General features: G+C 46.6%; 1 protein-coding gene across 3 annotated transcripts in view; it reads right to left on the reverse strand.

The window, feature by feature from the left end:
- Positions 1-1648: 1648 nt before the first annotated feature.
- LOC137528678 (guanine nucleotide-binding protein G(I)/G(S)/G(O) subunit gamma-8-like) overlaps positions 1649-23468 on the reverse strand; it is a 53848-nt gene continuing 32028 nt past the window's right edge. For 2 of the 3 annotated variants that reach the window (XM_068250138.1, XM_068250139.1), the window contains exons 2-3: positions 3954-4038; positions 1649-2124 (exon numbers count right to left, since the gene is read on the reverse strand). In XM_068250138.1, coding sequence (XP_068106239.1) covers positions 1996-2124; positions 3954-4037 — 213 coding nt within the window. In that variant the 5' untranslated portion in view covers position 4038 and the 3' untranslated portion in view covers positions 1649-1995. The remainder of the gene's footprint in view (positions 2125-3953; positions 4039-23468) is intronic. The other variant, XR_011023455.1, reaches the window with a different exon arrangement.

Genomic DNA, 23468 nt, shown 5'->3' on the forward strand with positions numbered 1-23468 from the left:
CCCAGGAAGTAGTTATGGCAAACTCTATATCTGCATTTAAAGAGGGCTTGGATGCTTTCCTTGCATTGAAGGGCATCCACGGCTATAATTACTAGGTAATTCCCAGGAGAGTTGATCCAGGGATTTCATCTCACTGCCACCTGGAGTCGGAAAGGAATATTTCACTTTAAAGAGAACCCGAGGTGGGTTCTAAGCATGCTATCAGCACACAGAGGCTGGGTCTGCATATACTGCCCAGCCTCTGTTGCTATACTGCTGCCCCCCAGGCCCCCCACCCTGCGCTCTGCTTGCCCCCCATAAATCAAATGCCATGCTAGCGACATAAAGCGTGTCGCAGCCGGCAGTTTACCTTTGGAAGTGTCAGTCTCGCCACTCCCCCGCCTCCTCCATAGTGCCGGTCCCCGTCCGCATCCCTTTCCTCCATTCAGCGGGGACGCGGGTGGGGACCGGCGCTATGGAGGAGGCAGGGAGCGGCAGAGAGTGACACTTCCAAAGCCGGCTGCCAGTATATGCAGACCCAGCCTCTGTGTGCTGATAGCATTCTTAGAACCCACCTGGGGGTTCTCTTTAAAGGAGTTATCAGGTTAAATGAAGAAAATAAGCGATACTTACCGGGGCTTCCTCCAGCCCCAAGCTCCCAGCATGTCCCTCTCCGCAGCTCTGCACACAGCCATTCACCGCAGTTCCGTTCAGGTCCCCGGCGATGACGTTAGGCTGACCTCCAGGTCGGCCTGTATTGCGCCTGCGCGAGCAGCTCTGTCAATCACCGTCACGTGGACCGGAGCGGACTGCGCAGGTGCAGATCTACTGCTGCAGAACGGCTGCGGGTAGAGCTGCGGCGAGGGATATGCTGGGAGCTTGGGGCTGGAGGAAGCCCCGGGTAAGTAACGCTTATTTTCTTAATTTTGCCTGATAACTCCTTTAAGGTTAACGTGCTAGGCCTGTAAAGGGTTTTCTCCTTCCCTTGGATCAATTGGAATATGCTCAGGTTCAGAACAGTGATTTGTTTATTTTTTTCTGGTTGAACTTGATGGACAGATATCTTTTTTTCAAACCAAACTAACTATGTAACTATGTAAACACATTTCGAATTTAATGCCAAGCATACATTTTAAATAGTTTGGACAGGGACATGTTAACCAATGTGTTGCATCACCTGTTTGGGTACTGAGTCAGGACTCAGGAGACAACTGTACTATCTCATTTTCGCCTGATGTAGGATTTCAGTCCCAGGAATGGCAAAACTGGAAGGTATGGAAGATGACCACACCAATGATTCTTATTGGGTTCTCTGACCACACCAATTATTCTTATTGGGTTCTCTGACCACACCAATGATTCTTATTGGGTTCTCTGACCACACCAATTATTCTTATTGGGTTCTCTGACCACACCAATTATTCTTATTGGGTTCTCTGACCACTGCTTTACTTTTTCTTGCACTAGTTTTGGTAAATCTCCTCTGCTGGTGCTCTTAGTTCTGCTGAGGGACAGTACTGATAATCACCAGCAGGTGGCACTATAGACCTGTGTTCTTCATAAGAAGTTTACTGTAACCAGAAAACCATTAACATTCCTCTATATAAGACTACTGAATCACAGTGACAAAGCAGGAGCCTGACCCCAGAGATAAACAGTGACACACACATAAACTGTAACAATGTTTATTATGGAAACACCAACACTCTCTCTAATATCCCAGTGAAGGGTGTTGGATGGGCAGGTGAGGGGAGGGGTTGTTGGATATTATAGGAATAAGGGTTGTATGCTAGTAGAATAAGCAGTGGGGGGAGGGAAGCATCAGGCGGGTTCCCCCAGTCACAGCATGATGCAGATCAGTCGGTGGGGGGAGGGGAGCATCAGGTGGGTTCTCCCGATCACAGCATGATGCAAACCAGTCGGTGGGGGTAGGGAGCCATCGGGCAGGTTCCCCCGATCACAGCATGATGCAGACCAGTTGGTGGGGGGAGGGGCTCATCAGGTATGTTCCCCCGATCACAGCATGATGCAGACCAGTCGCTTGTCTCGGAACGGATTCTCAGGAGCTGGAACTGGAGAGACCAGCGGATCTGAGATACAATTGGACTCACAGAAGGAGAGAATGTCCGACACCACCACTGACACCTGACAGGAGAGAGGTGAGACACAATGCAGACTCATCAGGTGACGGACATGGCTGGTTGTTACTAACATAGGAGTAACAATGGGGTGATCTATAACATCTCTTAATAAACATTCTAACCATTCCTCCTGATCCTCACCCTAACATTCCTCCAATCAGCACCATAACATTCCCACCATCACTGATCCTTGCCCTAACATTCCTCCCAACACCTATCCCTGTCCTAACATTCCTCCTAACACTGATCCTCGCCCTAACATTCCTCCTAACACCAATCCTTACCCTAACATTCCTCCTAACACCGATCCTTACCCTAACATTCCTCCCAACACCGATCCTTACCCTAACATTCCTCCCAACACCGATCCTCACCTTAACATTCCTCCCAACACCGATCCTCGCCCTAACATACCTCCTAACACCGATCCTCGCCCTAACATTCCTCCTAACACCGATCCTCGCCCTAACATACCTCCTAACACCGATCCTCGCCCTAACATTCCTCCTAACACCGATCCTCACCCTAACATTCCTCCCAACACCGATCCTTACCCTAACATTCCTCACAACACCGATCCTTACCCTAACATTCCTCGTAACACCGATCCTCGCCCTAACATTCCTCCTAACATCGATCCTCGCCCTAACATACCTCCTAACACCGATCCTCGCCCTAACATTCCTCCTAACACGATCCTTACCCTAACATTCCTCCTAACACCAATCCTTGCCCTAACATTCCTCCCAACACCGATCCTCGCCCTAACATACCTCCTAACACCGATCCTCGCCCTAACATTCCTCCTAACACCGATCCTCGCCCTAACATTCCTCCTAACACCGATCCTCGCCCTAACATTCCTCCTAACACCGATCCTCGCCCTAACATTCCTCCTAACACCGATCCTCGCCCTAACATACCTCCTAACACCGATCCTCGCCCTAACATTCCTCCTAACACGATCCTTACCCTAGCATTCCTCCTAACACCGATCCCCGCTGTAACATACCTCCCAACACAGATCCTTGCCTACGGGGTCCTGCTCCTCTGGTCCCTGACCCGCATGAGATGCAACATCTTCTCCACCCCACCGGCTGCAGTTTGTAACCAACACTGACGGGAAGTTACAAACTGTGGTTGATGGGGCCGGTCGGGTGAAAAAGACGGTGCATGTGATAAGTGATGGTTCCCCCTCCTCCCAATGGCACACTTAATTAAGAACCTCCCTTATTAGGGCTCTTTCACATCAGGGCAGATTTTCTGCGTTTCAACGCAATGGGTAAAGTTTGCGTTACCCAAGGTAAAATGAAAGTCCATAGACTTTCATTTTAGCTTTCACATATAACGCAGCGTTTTTGTGCGTTGCGTTACAACACACCCAGGCGCAGTTTTTCGGCTGAAGCTAGCTTTACACGTTACAATGTTAGTCAATGTAAACCGCACGCTATGCGCGTTTTTAAAACGTCAACGCAGGCAATCAGTCCCAGAATGCAACAGAGGAACAATGTAGAAAGTTGAAAACTAAAAAAAGAAAAAAAATTATCTGCGTTTTCCTATGTGCTGTAACGCATTGAAAACGCATTAAAAACGCACTCACTGCAGTGCAACGCATATCAAAACGCACACAACAAAATGTATGCGTTGAACGTTCTCCAACGCCAGCTCTGATGTGAAAGAGCCCTAAGAAGGTTCCTTAAGGAATTCTGTGGTGCTCTGTTCTCTTTAAATAAATATAAAATATGCTGCGTCTAAAGTTGGCGCTAAAGAGGGGGTGATTATGTGAATAAGGGAGGTGGGCCTCTGTAATCACAGAATCACAGGGTCACTTACCATCATGCGGTCTATATTGACCTCCATCTTCAGTTGCTCCACATCTTTGCGGGCCTCAGCGATCTTCATCATGTTATTGGACATCCTAAAATCAATTCAAAATGTGACACACGGCTGACAATATCTCAGCCACCCTCCAGACGCCACACCCACCCAAACCTGCTGTGAAGGGCAAATAGCGCCATCTGATTGGTGGAGACCAGGACAGTCATTTCATAATGAATTAATGCCGAAAACTTAAAAAAGACATTTGATGTTTTGTAAAAGATCTTTATGTGTGTTTATGTCCAGCAACTAGAGGTGGCCGTTAACGACACAATCCTGCAGCCTGTCCTCACCGCTGTCATGTGACTACCATTTGTAAGGTCAAGGGAGGGGTTAAGGTGCCCACCAACAATACAATCTTTATGGTACAATTTTACCAAATCTAAGTAGTAGAAGGGTAAACTGAGCGAATATATTTTAGATCAATACTTTAGTTACTATGTAACTATACAGGTAGAACCTCATATAATCCTGATTCACTAAACCGTGATAACTCAAAGATCACACCTTATCAAAGTTAGCACACCTTATCAGAGTAGCATAGCGAGCACTACAAACTTATGCCTGCTAATTGGCAATGGCACTCGTCCTGCCCTGAGCCCCTGCAGGTTCATAGCGCTTGCTATACTACTCTGATAAGGCGTGTTAACTTTGATAAGGTGTGATATCTTTACTAAGGTGTGATATCTTTTCATAAGGTGTGATATCTTTACTAAGATGTGATATCTTTGATGAGGTGTGATATCTGAGTTATCACGGTTTAGTGAATGAAGCCCATTATGTGGTAAGATTGTACAATCAAGGTTGCATTATGAGTAGGCATCCTTACAGTGATATGGTGAAAAGAGAGGGCACATCTGTAACAGGACAATTCATTATATCACAAGTTTTGTTTTTGCTTCAGTGTCACTTTAACAGTCTTAAAGCGGTAGCACTATTAAAGCGGTATAAAACCCTGACATAATATTCAATAAAAACATGTTTTCCTACTTTTTATATGCCATACGGTTATCATATTTGCATTTGTATTATTATTCATTTAGAAAGTATAGGTTCCCAAAAGTACAGTTTTTTTTTTGCTTTGAGAGCTGCCTTTGCATTTTATTCATAACTGGTTTCATTCATTATGTATTGAAGGCAGAAATTCTTTGAGTGTCTGTCTGTGTCCAGGAGATTCTGCAGTCAGAGAATGTGTCACATTCCTCACGTGATACAATTAAGTAAACACAAGATAACATTATCTGCATTTCTGATGTGTTCAGATTTCTCTGCACTGAACTTTCAAGTCCTGTGTGTAACCCTTCGAATGCTGTTCTAGTAAAAAAAATAAAAATACTGGTTGTATATAATATGCTGTAAATAATTTTTTTGAGCATAGAAGAAATGCAGGGTTTCATTCCGCTTTAAGAAATAACTAGTTCTCTGGCAGGTACGTTCATGTAATGGATACATACACAAGTAGAACTCAGATAATCAATGAGATGGTAATTCTTGCAACTTGACTTGGATGCAAACGGCACGTACAGCACAGAATCGCGTCCTTCAAATGCAGAGAGTACGTTTGATTGGCCCGCTTCCAAGCATTACATTTGCATACAAGTCTGAAAAGAAATCCAATCTCACTGATCTTCTCTCCTCTCTACCCAGACGTGACCCAGAACACCCTGCAGACAGCGAAGCGAGAGGTCCGGCCTGCATGCTTGTTTTCGGTCACGACTTACCATATATTCATTTACATAACAGCAGTAATTGCTGCTCTCACCACAAACCCCCAATTATGTGCGCAAAATAACAAGATACGGTAACCTCTCTGTAGGAGTGGACACTAGCGGCACACACAGGTCCATGCCAAATACATCCTCTCTTTCACCAATAAACCAGTCTCTCCACAGCAATGGTATGAGGACAGCGTTACTGGCCTTCAGAGAGATGGAAGCTGTCATGCTACTACAGAAATTATTTCAAGGTACTCTCTGAAGAACTGGGTATTGCTAACTTTCATTTATCATAGTTTTATGGCCCCCCCAAAAAAATGCCTTTACTGTTAATAGCAACCATGGCCGGATTTCTGGCAAGGCCACATAGGCCATGGCCTAGGGCACCAGGAAAGCACGGGGCGGGCTGTGGGCAGCAGGTTGGCATTAGCAGTTAGCGTGCCGAACATTTGTCCTGCAACACAGAGTTTACACATGGTGGTGGGTGTCTACCAACAGCCGGATCTGGCACCAGTGTTCTCTGAGCTGCCTGTCAATCACCAAATGCGCCTCCCGCCAAGGAGTTTACAATCTAATCCCTTCCATCATGTCACTAACTGTCCTCAGAGGACCCTACAATATAATCCCTGCCGTGTTGGGGGGGGGGGGGATTTAGGATTCTGTTGGTCCAGTGGAAGAGGGTCATAGTGGGCCTTGGGCAGCAAAAAGTTCAAATCCAGCCCTGATAGCAACGCACTCCTGGAGGAATTGGGTGTGGCTTTCATATTAATGCTGCTGAATAAACAGGCGTTCTGCAGTCACATGACAAGAGGTGAGATGAAATAAGTGTGACTGATGCAAGTTAAAGTGACCCTGAGATGAGGGGGCATAACAGTTTTATACATACCTGGGGCTTTCTCCAGCCCCCTCCGTGCAGATCACTCCCTCGCCGCGGTCTAACTCCTCTTAGATGCTCCGGTAGAAGCCCCGTTCTTTGCGGCCAGTCTGGGCCAGTCGGCCCAGGCGCAGTGCGGCCAAACACCCCCATCTTGCTCTCGTGGCTGGGAGCGTTCTGCGCTCCTGGCAAAGGGAGCGGGGTGGGCGTGCGTGGCCGCGCATGCGCAGTACGCCAGACTGGCCATGAAGAATGGGGTTGCTGCGGAAGACTCTAGAAGGCTTTAGACCGCGGTGAGGGAGTGATCTGCACTGAGGGGGCTGGAGGAAGCTCCAGGTATGTATAAAACGTTTATGCCCCCTCGTCTCAGGGTCCATGCCTCCTGCAAAATAAATGCAGGGGTTCGTCAAGTCAAAAAAATAGTTTGCATGGGTTCCTTGAGATCCAAAAGTTTCCTTCAGGGTAAAAAGGTTGAGAAAGGCTGGTGTAAACAGTACAAACCTGCTGCCCCTATAATCCCTGCGCCTGATGCAAATGTTTCACCTTACTTCATGAGAGAACCGGCCCTGGGTACCGCTGTGAGAACAGGTGGAGGCTGCAGCCCGCAGGACGGATCCTCTGCTGGAGGAAGCATATTGGAGGCAGACTGTCCCGGAGGAGCGTATCCAGGTGACGGGTAATTGCAGGTAATTGGCTGCTGCCTGTAATGCTCTGAGACTAATTGTGTTATGATGAGTAACTGCAGAGAGTCATTCTCTACTGACACCATCCGTAAGACGTGTCTCCCTGATCCTAATCCAGACCGCTGTGTCACCACTGGCCACACTGGCTGAGATTCTAACCCTTCCCACCTGCATGCAAAGATTGTAGGGTGTTTTTTTTAGAAGTGTAAAAAAATTGTCCAGTTGAACTTACCTGGGGCGTCTTCCAGCCCCCTGTAGTCATTCTGATTCTATTCAACTATTCGAACGTGATCAGGCGTGTGGCAGTGCCGTGCATACGCAGTAACCCACTACTGACCCAACCTTCAGATAAGCACAGCAGCTGAAGGGAGCTGTGCGAAAGTACAGAGGGAAAAGGATGGCTACTAAGTGAGTTAAGCTAGATATTTTTTTTTTCAGACTTAACATACCCTTTAAAGAGAACCTGTAACAAAAAAAATAAACATCCCCTGGGGGGTGCTCACCTCGGTAGGGGGAAGCCTCAGGGTCCCTATGAGGCTTCCCCCTCCCCTGTAGCTGCAGGCAGTCCAGCGCTGGCTCCCCCGAAGCGTCCCACAATCCTCTCTCGACAAGGCTTACAAGCTCTGATTTATTTACCTTTCCTGGCTCCAGAGGGGGCGCTGTTGCACGGAGATAGGCAAAAATAGCCGATCTCTGTTGGGTCCGCTCTACTGGAGACTTGCGCCTGCGCAGTAGAGCGGCCCGACAGCAATCGACTATTTCCGCCCATCTCCAAGCGATGAGCCGATACTGCGCCTGCGCTGGAGCCGGGAAGGTAAATATTTACATCCCTGCCGTTCCAGGAGTTTTTTCGCCGCCTCCGTGGAACTGAGGAGGACGGGGGAAGCCTCGATCGGATCCAGAGGCTTTCCCTACCCGAGGTGAGTACCACCCAGGGGAACTTTTCCTCATTACAGGTTTTCTTTAAAGGACAACTGAAGTGAGAGGTATATGAAGGTTGCCATATTTATTTCCTGCTCATCTATTTGGCTGCAGTAGCATCTGAATCACACCAGAAACAAGCATGCAGCTAATCTTGTCAGATCTGACAATAATGTCAGATACACCTGATCTGCTGCATGCTTGTTCAGGGTCTAGGGCTAATAGTATTAGAGGCAGAGGACCAGCAGGGCTGCCTGGCAACTGGTATTGTTTAAAAGAAAATAAATATGGCAGTCTTCATATACCTTTCAGTTGTCCTTTAAGATCTCTTTCTTAAGGTGGCCACACACCATACCATTTTTTAAATATCTGTTCAATTTAAGAATTGCAATCAATTTTTCTGACTGATTGTAACATTTCAAAGATATGACCAATGTACCAGACACGTATGTTCAATTTTTTCCTCAGTTATAATAAAAATGATTGGAAACTCAGAGAAAATTGCTCGGGTGTGTATATTAATAAATTAACAATCCAACACACACCATACAATCTTTAGTAGAAATTGAAGAGAAATATCTGACATTCCGGATCGATTTAAATAGAAAAAAATGGGAGATCCGATCGGATTTTTCAGTCGAAGGAAAAAAAGCTTTCGATTTTTTCGAGAGATACGATCTTTTTTATCGAATTGCCGTAAAATCGGATCATTTTATTGTATCGTGTGTGGCCACCTTTAGTCAGGCTCTCAATTAAAATGCAGCTGAATTGTAGCATTTATTTTATTGGATTTATATTTTATGCAACTGACACGCGATGGCGTTACCCGGCGACAGACAACCGTTTGAGCTTGGCTGTGCTCAGATGCAGGGCCGGTTCAAGTAACAATGGGGCCCTAGGGCAAGATTAGCCTGGGGGCCCCCCAACAGACACCACCCTGACCAAAAAGCATCTTTAGAGGCCCTTTGTTGCAGCCAAATTTCCCTCCTGGGCCCCTCAGCTGGCTGCTGACCCTCCCCCAATCATCCCCCAATTTAACAGACTCTACAGTGTCCCTGGGGAGCAACAGTTCAGATGGGGGAGGGACAACTTGGGGGCCCCTACAGGCTCTGGGGCCCTGGGGCAACTGCCTATTTTTTCCTATGGTAGCTCCGGCCCTGCTCAGATGGGACCGCATGAGTGGCTTGCTTGTCTGTTTTAATTGAGCCCAAATAACGCTAAATTGGCCCTAGACTACGATACATACACTACACAATACATACATAGACACAGGACTATGGACTGAGATTAGATTGTGAGCTCCTGTGAGGGACAGTCAGTGACAAGACACTATACTCTGTACATCGCTGCAGCAGCTGTCGGCGCTATATAAATGCTAAATTATAATAATTGTACTGTATGCCTCTCTGTGTGGACGCACTGAAATGGCAATGCGACAGAAGACTTTTTGGCTACATAATTGCCATCTAAGTGCGACGCAACTGACTTGGTGAGAAAGGGACCTTACTCAGTGCCCCAGAATGAGCATGCAGATGCTGTGACTTCACTTGCATGCTGTGTAACTCAAACACAACTAAAGCCAAAAGCTCAGCCAGGGACCCAGCATTGTTTATAAGGCAATGCAGAGGCCAGCCTCCATAATCCACTCACTTTAGGTTCCCTGTAATGCAGCCCTGAGATTGGCACTATGACATCAGCCCCCGTCACTCACCTGCACACCGCAGACTCCGGTCAGTATAAGGTGCAGCTGTCACTCCTTCTCCTGCCCGGTGAGATGCAGCCGCACCAGGTACTGTGCTCAGGTGTCCTCAGGAGGAGGTGACAGATGCGGCAGCCTCACAAAGCCATAATTGCAGGGAGTGGCATTTTCCCCAAATCCCAGGGGCCCCCCAGCCACCAGGGAAAGGGAAAAACACATTTACATCCACATTGTAAGCAGATATTCTGTATCTCGAAGCCTGCTGCCAGACTGAGGTTCCTGAAAAGATAATAGTGTGCGACTGTGGCGAGGACATTAGAGTGTAAGCTCCTCTGGTACAGAGACTGATGGGAATGGATCAGTGATCTCTGTACTGCGCTGTGGAATATGTCAGAGCTATATAAATGTATAATAATAATAGTGTGCGACTGTGGTGAGGACATTAGAGTGTAAGCTCCTCTGGTGCAGAGACTGATGGGAATGGATCAGTGATCTCTGTACAGCGCTGCGGAATATGTCAGAGCTATACAAATGTGTAATAATAATAGTGTGTGACTGTGGTGGGGACATTAGAGTGTAAGCTCCTCTGGTGCAGAGACTGATGGGAATGGATCAGTGGTCTCTGTACAGCGCTGTGGAATATGTCAGAGCTATATAAATGTATAATAATAGTGTGTGACTGTGGCGAGGACATTAGAGTGTAAGCTCCTGTGGTGCAGAAACTGATGGGAATGGGTCAGTGATCTCTGTACACCGCTTTGGCTGAGGTTTTTAGCAAACCGCAAACGTGCCTCCTGCTGCATTTTTGCGGTTTGCAGATGGGTTTCTGCCACAATGTAAAGTATAGGAAAAGCTCAAACCGCTCTGAAAAACGCTAGATCAGAGCGGTTTTCCAGGCTGTTTTGTTGAGATCAGTTAAAAAATGGCGCCAGAGCCTACAGTGTAAAAATGGCGACACATTCATTTCCATTATAAAACGATAAAACGACTTCCATAAAACTATAAATATCGTTTTGAAATGTGTTGAATATGGGTGGGTGGGGGTGTGTGGGTGTATATACACACAGTATATATACACATGAATATATATATATATATATATATATATATATATATATATATATATACATACACACACACACACACACACACACGCACGCACGCACGCACACGCACACACACACACACACACAGAGACACACACAGACACACACACACAGAGACACACACAGACACACACACACACACGCACGCACGCACGCACGCACGCACACACACACGCACGCACACCCAGGAAAGGAACTTTAAACTCTCAAAAACGAAAAATCTCGTTTTTGGTAAAAACGATAAATACCGTTTTTAGTAAAAACGATAAATATTGTTTTTTTTTAAAATATCGTGCGTAACCAGGCGCCATTATTTGGCTGGCGCCATTTTTAACTGGACGCGTTTTGTTACAGTAGTTGTTCAGTAACAGCTACTGTAACAATATGTGTAATGTGCTACACAAAAACGCTCCAAAAAACCACTAGGCATGTTTAAGGTACTTATCCGTTAGCCGGGCGCATCCGGTAGGTGGCGCTAATTACTATTCCCCCTCCAGGCCGACATGGATAGTAGGGAAAGATGTAACTCTGGTGGAGTTTTGTCGCCACCTAGAGGATGCGCCCGGCTAACGGATAAGTACCATGTTTAGAAAACCTCTGCCTAGAATCGCTCTGAAATTTGCTTCAAAAACCTCCAGCGTTTTGCAGATCTGCTAGATATTTTTGGTGTCACTAGGCCTCAGTCTTACCTCAGGGTGGCCATACACTGGTTGATTTTTTTACTTCAATCGATAATTATAACCGATAAATTAATCGAATGGATCAAAAATCAAGTTGTAATTTGATGTACAATTGATTCTTATTGGCCAATATTCAATCACATTTTTTAAATGAATCAATTGAGTAAAGTCAGGGTATCTCAAGCGATGGAAGAAGAATCGAGAGCTTTTCGTTATGTATTCGATCGACCTTTACTCGATCTGATTCATCAGGGTGCTTATTTTGCGATCGAAAATAGCCTCCGATCGATTAAAGGTGGAAAAATGGAACAAAAATCGACCCTAATGTATGGGCAAAAAAATAGATTATTTTTAATTGATTCTAAGAATCGATGGGTCAATAGACCGTCCTATAATCAACCAGTGTATGGCCAGCATTGGGCTGACTGAAGCTGAATACACCATGTGACCTCTGAGAAGACCACGCCTCCTTTCCTCTGAGCTGTACAGGAAGGCCCGGGGCTCTTGCACAGCATGTGGCTATTGAGAGTGAACTATTCACACCTCAATAGGGAGAAGCCAGGCTCTGTGTAAAGCCCACAGTACTTATGCTAATTTCCTGGAACTTGGATGCAAATATAACACACCTGGAAGTGGAGCAATCAAGGTCTATTTCTAACCTGCGTCACATTTGCATACAAGTAGGAGAAATTAGCACCATAATTGCAGTGAGAGTACACCTGCTACACACACCGCCTCCCCAGTACCTGTCCAGGCATGTCACTCCCCTTCCCCTACCCCCGTAGATGTCACACACTTCATGCATACAGTATCTGCCAAAAGTAATCACATCACACACAATTTTGTAAATATTTCATTATACCTTTTAAGGCGCGAACACACGTTGTACTTTTTTCAAACGACCCTCCTGTGGGGCGGTCGTTCTGCCGACAGTAGCACGTGAGTACAAGCTGACGGCAGACTGTCTGCCGACAGCTTGTACTCACGTGCAACTGTCGGCAGAACGACCGCACCATGGGAGGGTCTGACGGCGGAGCAGTGCTTTTCAGCGCTGCTAGATTTGGGCGCAGCCAGCGCCGCCATAGACTATAATGGGAATCAGTCTATAGCGGCGCTCAGTAAGTAACGTCGGCTCCGTCAGAAGACAGAGCCGAAGTTGCTTAAAAAACACAATAATTCGGCCTCCAGCAATCGCTGGAAGCAGAATTATTTCATTCCCCACTATCCATGGCGGCCTGGAGGGGGAATAGTAATTAAATCGGCCCGGACTTGTGCAGAAGCAGGATCAGCCATATACCGCTGTATCCTGCGCCCAAGTCTACCAGCGCCGATTTCAAATGTACTCTCTGACGGACCCGTCGTTTGAAAACGTATGGCGTGTGAATATGCCTTTAGTGGGACACACTGTGATACACTGTAACATAGTCCATGTGCAGCTTGTATAAGTGGGTACATTTGGTGTCCCATAAAAATAGTGTAACACACAGCCACTAAAGTGACAATGAAGCAAAAAAAAAAAAAAAATTATATAAATGAACTGTATGTGTTGTACTGATAATTAACAGCAAAGAAAAAAAGTCTCAATTTTCTTTTCAGTTACAGTATATAAGTTTATAACATTGCATCATTCTGTCATTTTAGCAATTACAAACCACATTTGTATTTTAAATTATAAAACAGAGCAGAGCTAATAACCCTCTGAACTCCCCTGCAGTAAAATGTTATCTGAAGTTGTCTGTCATGGTTTCTTATAAGTCTCGGACCTAAGTTGGGTTGGATATAGTTGGTTGGGTTTGCATAGACAACTGAAGACTCTTAAAGGGACTCCGAGCACCTCTCATGGGCATGCCTTTAAGCCACACGACTTCCAACAAAGTCTTGCTATGACCCCTCTGGAGAAGCCTCTTGCAATGGCCATGCGTGTCACTTCCTCTTCCTGCTTCATTCAGTGATGCACTTTTGTAACAGAGAAGACAGGGGTGGCTCGGAAGTTATAACATAGCCAAGATGAAATCGAACGAAAACTATTTGGTGTAGAACGGCGATTCAGGCATCAAATGAAAGAGGAGAGCACAAGCTACAGAAAAGCATGCATATTTAAAGGAGAACTGTAGTGAGAGGTATATGGAGGCTGCCATATTTATTTCCTTTTAAAGGAGAACTGTAGCGAGAGGTATATGGAGGCTGCCATATTGATTTCCTTTTAAGCTATACCAGTTGCTTGGCAACCATGCTGATCTATTTGGCTGCAGTAGTGTGAATCACACCAGAAACAAGCATGCAGCTAATCTTGTCAGATCTTACAAAAATGTCAAACACCAGATCTGCTGCATGCTTGTTCAGGGTCTAGGGCTAAAAGTATTGGAGGCAGAGGATCTGCAGGATAGCCAGGTAACTGGTATTGCTTAAAAGGAAATCAATATGGTAGCCTCCATATACCTTTCACTACAGTTCTCCTTTAAGCAATACCAGTTGCCTGGCTATTCAGCTAATCCTCTACCTCTAATACTTTCAGCCATAGGCCCTGAACAAGCATGCAGCAGATCAGGTGTTTCTGACAAATTTAGACAGATATGACAAGATTAGCTGCATGCTTGTTTCTGGTGTGATTCAGACACTTCTTTAGCAAATAGACCATCAGGGCTGCCAGGCAACTGGTATAGCTTAAAACGAAATAAATATGGCAGCCTCCATATCCCTCTCACTACAGTTCTGCTTTAAGTACTTTGGGAGTACTTGTCGGAGTCTTAAAGAGAATCTGTAACGACAAAACGTCCCCTGGGGGGTACTCACCTCGGATGGGGGAAGCCTCAGGATCCTAATGAGGCTTCCCACGCCGTCTGCCGTCCCTCGGAGGTCTCGCTGTAGCCCTCCGTACAGCGGTGACGTAATATTTACCTTCCTGGCTCCTGCGCAGGCGCTCTGACGGCTCTTGGCTCCGAAGGAGGCGGAAATACCCGATCGCCGTCGGGCCTGCTCTACTGCGCAGGCGCAAGTTTCCGGCGCCTGCGCAGTAGAGCGGACCTGACTGAGATCGGGTATTTCCGCCTCCTTCGGAGCGAAAGCAGCCACAGCGCCCCCGCTGGAGCCAGCAAAGGTAAATATTGAATTGAACAGTCGGGCCTGTCGCCGGCTGTTCGGAGGACTGCAGCGAGACCCCCGTGGGACAGAGGACGGCGTGGGAAGCCTCATTAGGATCCTGAGGCTTCCCCCACCCGAGGTGAGTACCCCCCAGGGGAGGTTTCTGATGTTACAGAGTCTCTTTAAAGCCCATGAGAGGTGCTCAGAGTCCTTTTAACTCCTGTACTAGAAACAGTATTAGATTCTGTTCTAATGTCTAAACCACTGGCTACAAAAGTGAGTACACCCCTAGGAGAAGAATGACACAATTCTGCCCAAAGTGTCAGTGTCCACCATTATTATCCAGCACGCTGTAACTCTTTGGGCATGGAGGTCACAGGCTGCCACTGGAATCTTCTCCCACTCCTCCATGATGAACCGGATGGATGTCAGAGGCCTTGCGCTCCTCCATCTTCTGTCTGAGGATGCCCCACAGATGCTCACTAGGGTTTAGGACTGGAGACCTGCTTGGCCAGTCCAGCACCTTTACCCTCAAGGCAGTGGTCATCTTGGAGGTGTGTTTGGGAGTCATTATCATGTTGGGATACTGCCCTGTGGCCTAGCTTCCAAATAAAGGGGATCATGCTCTGCTTCAGTAGAGTGCATATTAGCATTCATGGTTCCCTCAATGAGCTGTAGCTCCCCAGTGGCGGCAGCACTCATGCAGCCCCAAACCAGGACACTCCCACCACCATGCTTCACTGTAGGCAAAACAAACGTGTCTGAACTCATGCCGTGGTAGTCACCACGCAAGCGACAACATACATCATCTGAACCAAATAAGTTTACATTGGTCTCATTAGACCAACGGACATGGTTTCAGTAATCCATATCCTTAGTCTGCTTGTCTTCAGCAAACTCTTAGCAGGCTTCTTTGTGCAACTTCTTTAGAAGACGCTTCCTTCTGGGATGACAGCCATGCGGATCAATTTGATGCAGTGTGTGGAGTATGGTCCAAGCACTGACAGACTGACCTGCCTCCACCCCTTCAACATCTGCAGCCAGCTCTCATACATCTATTTGCAAAAGACAACCTCTGGAGATGACACTGAGCGCATGCACTCAACCTCTTTGGTGAACCATGGGGAGGCCTGTTCTAAGTGAAACCTGTCCTGGTACAGGGCAGAGGCGCTTGGCTGAATTACAGACCTGTTTCTATATGCTCCGTCCTTATTGCCTGAAGAAGCAGGGTCAATCCTGCGGAACGCGCTGTATGATCTTGTGGAGTGTACAAAGAAACTGCTTTATTGATATTACATAAATATTATCTTGTGTCTGTTTGGAGGAGGTAAGTCCACCACTCCCGCCTCTATTTTTAAACTTTTTTTTTTTTAGATACTTGTATTCTTCTTCTGTATTCCTATAACACTGTCCTGGTAAATCACTGTATGGTATTAGCCACTGTGCTGCAGCTCAGTTTCAGGGTGTTGACATTCTTATTTTACAGACCTTGCATATTATGCGCATTGCAGAATAATGATTGTGAACTGCAATGGAGACTAGACATAGACTTTAAAGGAGTTATCCGGGCAAAAATAAGAAAATAAACGCTACTTACCCAGGGATTCCTCCAGCCCCAAGCTCCCAGCATGTCCCTCGCCGCAGCTCCGTCCCAGTCCCCGGCGATGACCTCCAGGTCAGCCTGTACTGCGCCTAGGCGAGCGGCGCTGTCAATCACCGCCACGTGGGCCGGAGTGGACTGGGCAGGTGGTAGTAGTTCTGCGCCTGCGCAGTCCGCTCCGGTCCACGTGGTGGTGATTGACAGTGCCGCGTGCGCAGGCGCAGTACAGGCCGACCTGGAGGTCAGCCTGACGTCATCGCCAGGGACCAGGATGGAACTGCGGCGGACGGCTGCAGGCAGAGCTGCGGCTAGGGACATGCTGGGAGCTTGGGGCTGGAGGAAGCCCCAGGTAAGTAGCGTTTATTTTCTTATTTTTGCCCGGATAACTCCTTTAAAGAGACTCTTCAGTCTCTTTAAGTTTTTAGCTCTTATTTATGTTAACTATTTCACATTCCTGGACGTGAAACTCACGTCCAGGAAGCCATGTGCGCTCCTGCGCGTCCACGCGGCCGATCGCGCGCGTGCGCGCGATCGGCCGGCGGTTTGTTAGCCAGTGAATCAGTGAATCGGGCAACGGTGCCCGATCACTGATTCCTCTCCCATGCAGAAAAAGCGACAGCTTCTCTTGGAAGCTACGCTTTTTCTGCTTCCTATGTCGCTCTAAGCGTACGTGGTACGCTTAGAGTGACGTCACTGTAAACAACTCATGGCTGCCATCTTGTGGCCAAAAAGTAAACTACATCTAAATGTTAAATAAAAATAAAAATACACATATATTTACAAAAAAAAATACAATTTCAATCCCACCCTCCCAAAAATACCCACATAAAATGTTTAATTAAAAAAAAAAAAAAACACAAATATTTACCTAAGGGTCTAAACTTTTTAAATATCTATGTAAAGATGAAATATTTCTTTTTTTTTTTTATTATAAGCTTGTAAATAGTGATGAATGCAAAACGGAAAAAATGCACTTTTATTTCCAAATAAAATATTGTCGCCATACATTGTGATAGGGACATAATTTAAATGGTGTAATAAACGGGACAAATGGGCATATACAATACGTGGGTTTTAATTATGGAGGCATGTATTATTTTAAAACTATAATTGCCGAAAAGTGAGAAATAATGATTTGTTTCCGTTTTCTTCTTATTCTTCCTTTTAAAATGCATTTACAGTAAAGTGGCTCTTAGTAAAATGTACCCCCCAAAGAAAGCCTAATTGGTGGCGGAAAAAACAAGATATAGATCAGTTCATTGTGATAAGTAGTAATAAAGTTATAGGCTAATGAATGGGAGGTGAACATTGTTCGGATGCATGAAGCGAAAAACGACAATGCGAACTGGTTAAGGATCTATGCCCAATCTTAAAAGTTGCTATCCCGGGGCTGAATAGGGGTTTTATCACCCCCAAATCCCCGGGGCAAAAACGGGGGAGCATTTCCTGGAGGAGGCAGAGCTTTCTGCAGTAGTACTGCCTCTCCTCGCATCAATCCCTGCTGATCGCCGCCTCTCCCCGCCCCTCTGTCTTCTTTCACTGAGAAGGGGGCAGGGAAGAGGCGGAGATCTGAAGTGGATTGAAATGAAGGGAGGCAGAGCTACAGCAGTAAGCTCTGCCTCCCTGGGAAGCAAAATCCACAACAAAGAAAGTCGTGGATTTTTGCCCTAGGATTTGAGGGTGATAAAACCCTCGTTCAGCCACGAGATGGCAGCATTTTAGATCGGGCATAGATCCTTAACACAAATAAAAGTTAAAAACTGATTTTTAAAGAGGCTTCAGAGGCTCTTTAGGGCCAGTGCACACCAAAAAGCGCTAGCGTAATTGCAATGCAGTGATTTTTCTAGGTGATTCTAGGCATGTGCCTAGTGATTTTCTTAGCCTGCCTAGCGATTTTTGGAGCATTTTGGTGTACAGTTTTTTGTATTTTGTTACAGTAGAGCTGGAACTGAACAGCTTCTGTAAAAAAAAACTGCTTGGAAAACCGCTCTGATCTAGCGCTTTTCAGAGCGGTTTTCCACTTTCCTATACTTAACATTGAGGCTAAATCGCCTCAGAAATCAGCAGAAATGCGTTTGTGTTTGGGAGAAAATCCCATCGCTCTGGTTTTCTCCATCCCATTCAAATATATTAGCCAACCGCTTTTCAAAGCACTGGGGTTTTTAAAAGTGCTCTTGGTGTGCACCAGCCCTCACTCATCCAGTAAGGTAAAATAACCCGATCTGTTACAGCTTAGAAGTGTGAACAGCCCCATAGAATTGTATGGGCAATGAGTTGCATTGCAGAATAAATGTGCATGCCGGCGGATGTAGCGTACAAGGTAGAAGAGCCCATTTCCTAAGCCATCTTTATGTAGAGCAAGTATGGTATTTTAAATTAAAAAAAAAAAAAAAAAAAAATTGTAACCCTCCCGGCGGTCAATTAAAACCACCAGGGGGCAGCACAGCACTTTTTTTTTTTTTTAAATTGATGTAGCTAGCCTAGCACTAGCTACATGACAGCCTCTTCGATCGCCTCTGGCGATCAAGCCCATCCGTAAATCCCGTTCTGAACGAGATTTCCATTAGGGCTTCCCCAGTCAACGACGTCAAAGGAAGTCCCGATCCACCCCTCAGCGCTGCCTGGCACTGATTGGCCAGGTACCGTATGGTGTCTGGGGGGGGGCTTAGCGGCGGCGATCAGGCAGTACACTTTGCTAGCTGCGTGTACCAAAAAATAAAAAAATATTATGCAAATCGAATCGGCCAAGCAGGGCCTGAGAAATCCTCCTGCGCGGCATAGTCCGAGCTCAGCTCGGGCTTGCCGCCAGGAAGGTTAAGATCCTCAGAGTTCTCTGCCATGAGGTGCCATGCTGACCAGTATGTGTGTGAGAGCGATAACACACCTGCTTCCCATTCACACTTGAGACCTTGTAACACTAATGAGTCACTTGACCCCGGGGAGAGAAAATGTCCGATCGGGCAGAATTATGACATTCTTCACTTAGGGGAGTACTCTGATGTTGCCAGCAGTTTAGACATTAATGGCTGTGTGGAGTTTATTTTGATGGGACACATTTATACTGTTATGCAAGCTGTACACTACTTTACATTGTATCACAGAATTAGATCTTCAGTGTTGTCCCAGGACAAGATATAAAATATTGACAAAAATGTGAGGAGTACTCACTTTTGAGATACTGTATACCACATACATCTCCTAAATACCTGTCTACACATGCTTAGCCCTTCCCCCTCCCGTACCTCTCAACACAGACATACATCAGCCATCCCACCCCATTTGTCCACACACATACATCCCCCCCCCCCCACAGAACTTGTTTACACATTCCCCCCCCCCCTTACACACACACCTGCCCCCAGTAGCTCTATATCTCACAGCACACACACACACAACACGAGTACACTGCAGATGAATCATGTTCTGTGTTATATTTGGACTTGGTTTTTTATTCAGTTTCCATGACAACCGGAGGATGAAGAGACAGAAGGACCATTGTGTGCAGGAGCTCTGCTATTCATAATAGCACGCTTCAGATTATAACCCACACACATATACTCACTATATATCTTCTATCAAATTTGTGAACTTGCTACACCATTCTGCCCAGCTGGAGATGGACCATACTGAGTAATATAGGGGGGGCAGACAGTCTGGCCTGTCAGAAAGTGGGGGTTGGAGGATGCAGACCTGCCTAATTAGCATGGAAAACGAGGAGGGCGGGAACTATCCTGGAGGTAATATTAGGAGAGGAGTCCTTGGTAATTAAGCTTAGAACGTTTGGCTAAATACAGTGGATGGGGTGGGTATGGTTTGCCTAATGTTGGGTGTAGTGGAGTGCACTATTGGCCAGTTACGTAGGAGGGGGTGGGGGAGTTCCTGCTAATTAAAGACAAGGATGTGAGGTAGTAAACAGTGGTTAATATTAATGAGGGGGCGGGCCTGGCTTATTACAGAGAAGGTGGGGGAGGAAGTGAATGTCAGAGATCCTCTGGTTGAGACCCAGCAGGAAACCTCATAGACCAACGGCTAGGGAAGGTCGATGGGATGCAAATCATTTCAAGTTGATGCAGAATTAGGCAAATTTTGTATGCAGCTTGAAATTTGGTCAATCCAACTTTACCCCAGGAAGATTTAGGCCTCCTTTCCACGAACTGTTGATAGGCAGTGAAATGCCTCTCAAACTCTCTAAACTGCTCACTGCTGCCTGGTAACTGCTTGCTGAGCACACAGCTTGACAGTCCGTGGAAAGGAGGCCTTAATTGGTTCATGTTCGAGCTGAATACATTTGCATACAAATTTTGCATAAGACTGCATCAACTCAAAGTTATTTGCATCTCATTGACCATACCTGCCACTGGCCACTTCCTGCTCGTGGCAACTAACTCGCTTTCACTAATTTGTAAAAATATAGGGAACGCAGAAGGAAGCAATATGCATTAAACTCTAAAGTTGCACCAAGACTCACACACAGCCCTTCGAGCTCGGTGATTGCTTCCAAAGATGGGTTTTCGATTTGATAGCCACTCAAATTCGAAATTGTGATGAGGCTTAAGACAGGTGTGAGCATGGGAGACAAGGGGTTACTTACCCAGAAGGCCATCAGGCTCCTATGCATATCACTCCACTCACATATTCCACGACTCACTACCGCACCTCCTCCTTGAAGAAGGACGTGCATCCCATAGGTCACGTGCGAGTAGAGTGATATGCATAGGAGCCTGATGGACTTCTGGGTAAGTAACCCCTCGTCTCCCATGCTCACACCTGCCTTAATCAAGCCTCATTACAATTTCAAATTTAAGGGGCTTTCAATTCGAAAGCTCATCACGACTTGCTTCAGCTACCGCAACTTTACTAAACCTATTTGGTTGGTGGCATGGATCATGTTTCCCACTGGGTCCCCCATTTCTTACAAAATTAGGGGCTGCAAACAAATTGCCATGAGCAGGAAGCGGCCATTTCTCTGAGCTTTCCCACTAGATCACCTCAACTATGAATATCCTGACCTGGGCAATATTAGGGGAGGTGGGGACAATCCTGGATAATTACAGATAAGGGGGTGGGATCTGTCCCAGGAATACTATTGGCTCAGGCATAGAAATAGGTCTCCAATACGAGGAGGATGGAAGATGGGCGGGGCAGGAACCAGTTTCACCTCATAAAAAGAGTACAGACTGTCTCAGGGCTAATATTGGGGCAAGATGGCATAAGCTTGGCTTGTGTGTAGGATTTGGGGGCTGGAGGGAATACTCATCCAATTTTGATTGGCCAATTTTACCACCACCATGTGGTATGAGAGCTTACCTACGCAATATGTTCATACAAAACGGAGGTGGTAAAATGGCATTGGAAATACTAACAGAAATAGATAGACAAAAGAATCGGCAGGCAGTGATGGGGTTTCGAGTCCAGACAGACTAAAACTCGGAATTCAGGTGTGAAGTCTTTGGGATGCTTGCGTCCCATTACACCTCTTAGGCGTAATGAAAGCCGCGTTCCACCACTCACTTCTGCACTTCCGGCTTGAAAGAGGAATCGCAAGAGTGAGTAATGCAACGCAGCTTTCCTTACACCTGTGCCACGTAATGGAACGCTCATGTCCTGAAGACTTCTGGGTAAGTCCCCCCCCCCCCCCATCCCACAGTCACACCTGAAGTCATTAGGCTTCATTACAATTCCAAATTAGAGTCAGTCTGGCCTCAAAAGCCCACGGCTGGCGGCAGGTCCACTAGTTGCCTGTTAGTTAGCGGCCCATGCAGAGGGGCGTAAACACGTATGAGGACTTTTGCCCAAAGGTATTGGGAGCGAGTTCTTTAGACATGTCTCTATCCTAGAGGCCAGTGACAGTTTCTATAAAGGGAGGACAGCGCAACATGGGGCCGAGAGAGGGAACGAGAACAATACCTTTGCCCTGCACTAGGTAGAGATGAATACTACCACATTGCCACCTGATCGTCATTTTGATCAATTTCTCAATGCGGCATGCTGTAAAAGCTTGTTTGGGAGCGCAGTGGTAGCGAAGTTCAATTCTTGAAAGACCCCTGGCCAGTCTCCCCCATGTAAAATGTGTCCTCTCCCCCCCCCCCCCCCGTGAGTGTTGAAGGCTCCCCTGTATTGCCCGTTCCTGTCCCCTGCGTCTTTTTTTTCCATGGCCAGTGGTGGCCCCTGTACCCCCTGACCATGCCGCATGTATGCAACGTCAGTATATTTGGTGGCCCCCAGCGGCCATGGAACAAAACCGCTAGACACAGTCCGGGGGACAGATAAGCCTCCAACACTCACCACTGGCCCAGAGGTCCCAGCTGGCAGCTCCACAGATTTCAAGCTAAAACATGCAGTGTGTGGCAGGTAATATCTAATCTGTTGCCTCATCTGCCAATGTATGGGCCCCTTAAAGTGGACATGAACACAAACTTCCTCTTTGCTCTAAAAGATAAGCAACAGCATAATAACTAACGATCGGTGTCAGCACACAGAGAGAATCTGATTATTGGTGATCTGCAGTATCACCAAGAATACAGATTTATACAATGATCTGCAGAATCACCAATAATACAAGTATAACTAACCTCTGGACACCTGATAAGTGTAAGTGTTTGGTGCAACAGTATGAGACTGGACCACCTGAGGAGCAGGTGACCCTAGACCGTATAATGAGTATCTCCTGGTAGAGTTGGAGATACACAGAGAGTCAGTGATTCCCTGAACAGCTGTGAATCAGACTCTACTGCAGTCAAAGGACTCCTATAAGATTGAGTCCCTGACTGGATTGCAGAGAGGTCCCTCTGACAGGGAGTCCCTGCAGCTACTGGACACCCCACCGGGGGGGGGGGGGGGGGTGTCACAGGTAGAAGGGTCGGCCAGGCCGGGTCGGCAACACACGAGCAGATAAGGTACAGAGACAGAAGGCTGATTCGGTAACCAGGGACAGGCAGGGTTGGCAACAGGTAATCAGATGTGCAAAGGTACCGAATCAGAGAGCAGGAGCAGAGTCAAGAGAGCAATAGGTCATAACAGATATCATGCAGAGGCCTAGTCTAGAATGTGAGGTCCGTGGTCTCAACACTCAGGGACTGATCTAAAGCATAACACAGTAATAACACAGTAT

The sequence above is a fragment of the Hyperolius riggenbachi genome, chromosome 8, assembly GCF_040937935.1.
Source record: "Hyperolius riggenbachi isolate aHypRig1 chromosome 8, aHypRig1.pri, whole genome shotgun sequence".
NCBI classification, from domain to species: domain Eukaryota; kingdom Metazoa; phylum Chordata; class Amphibia; order Anura; family Hyperoliidae; genus Hyperolius; species Hyperolius riggenbachi.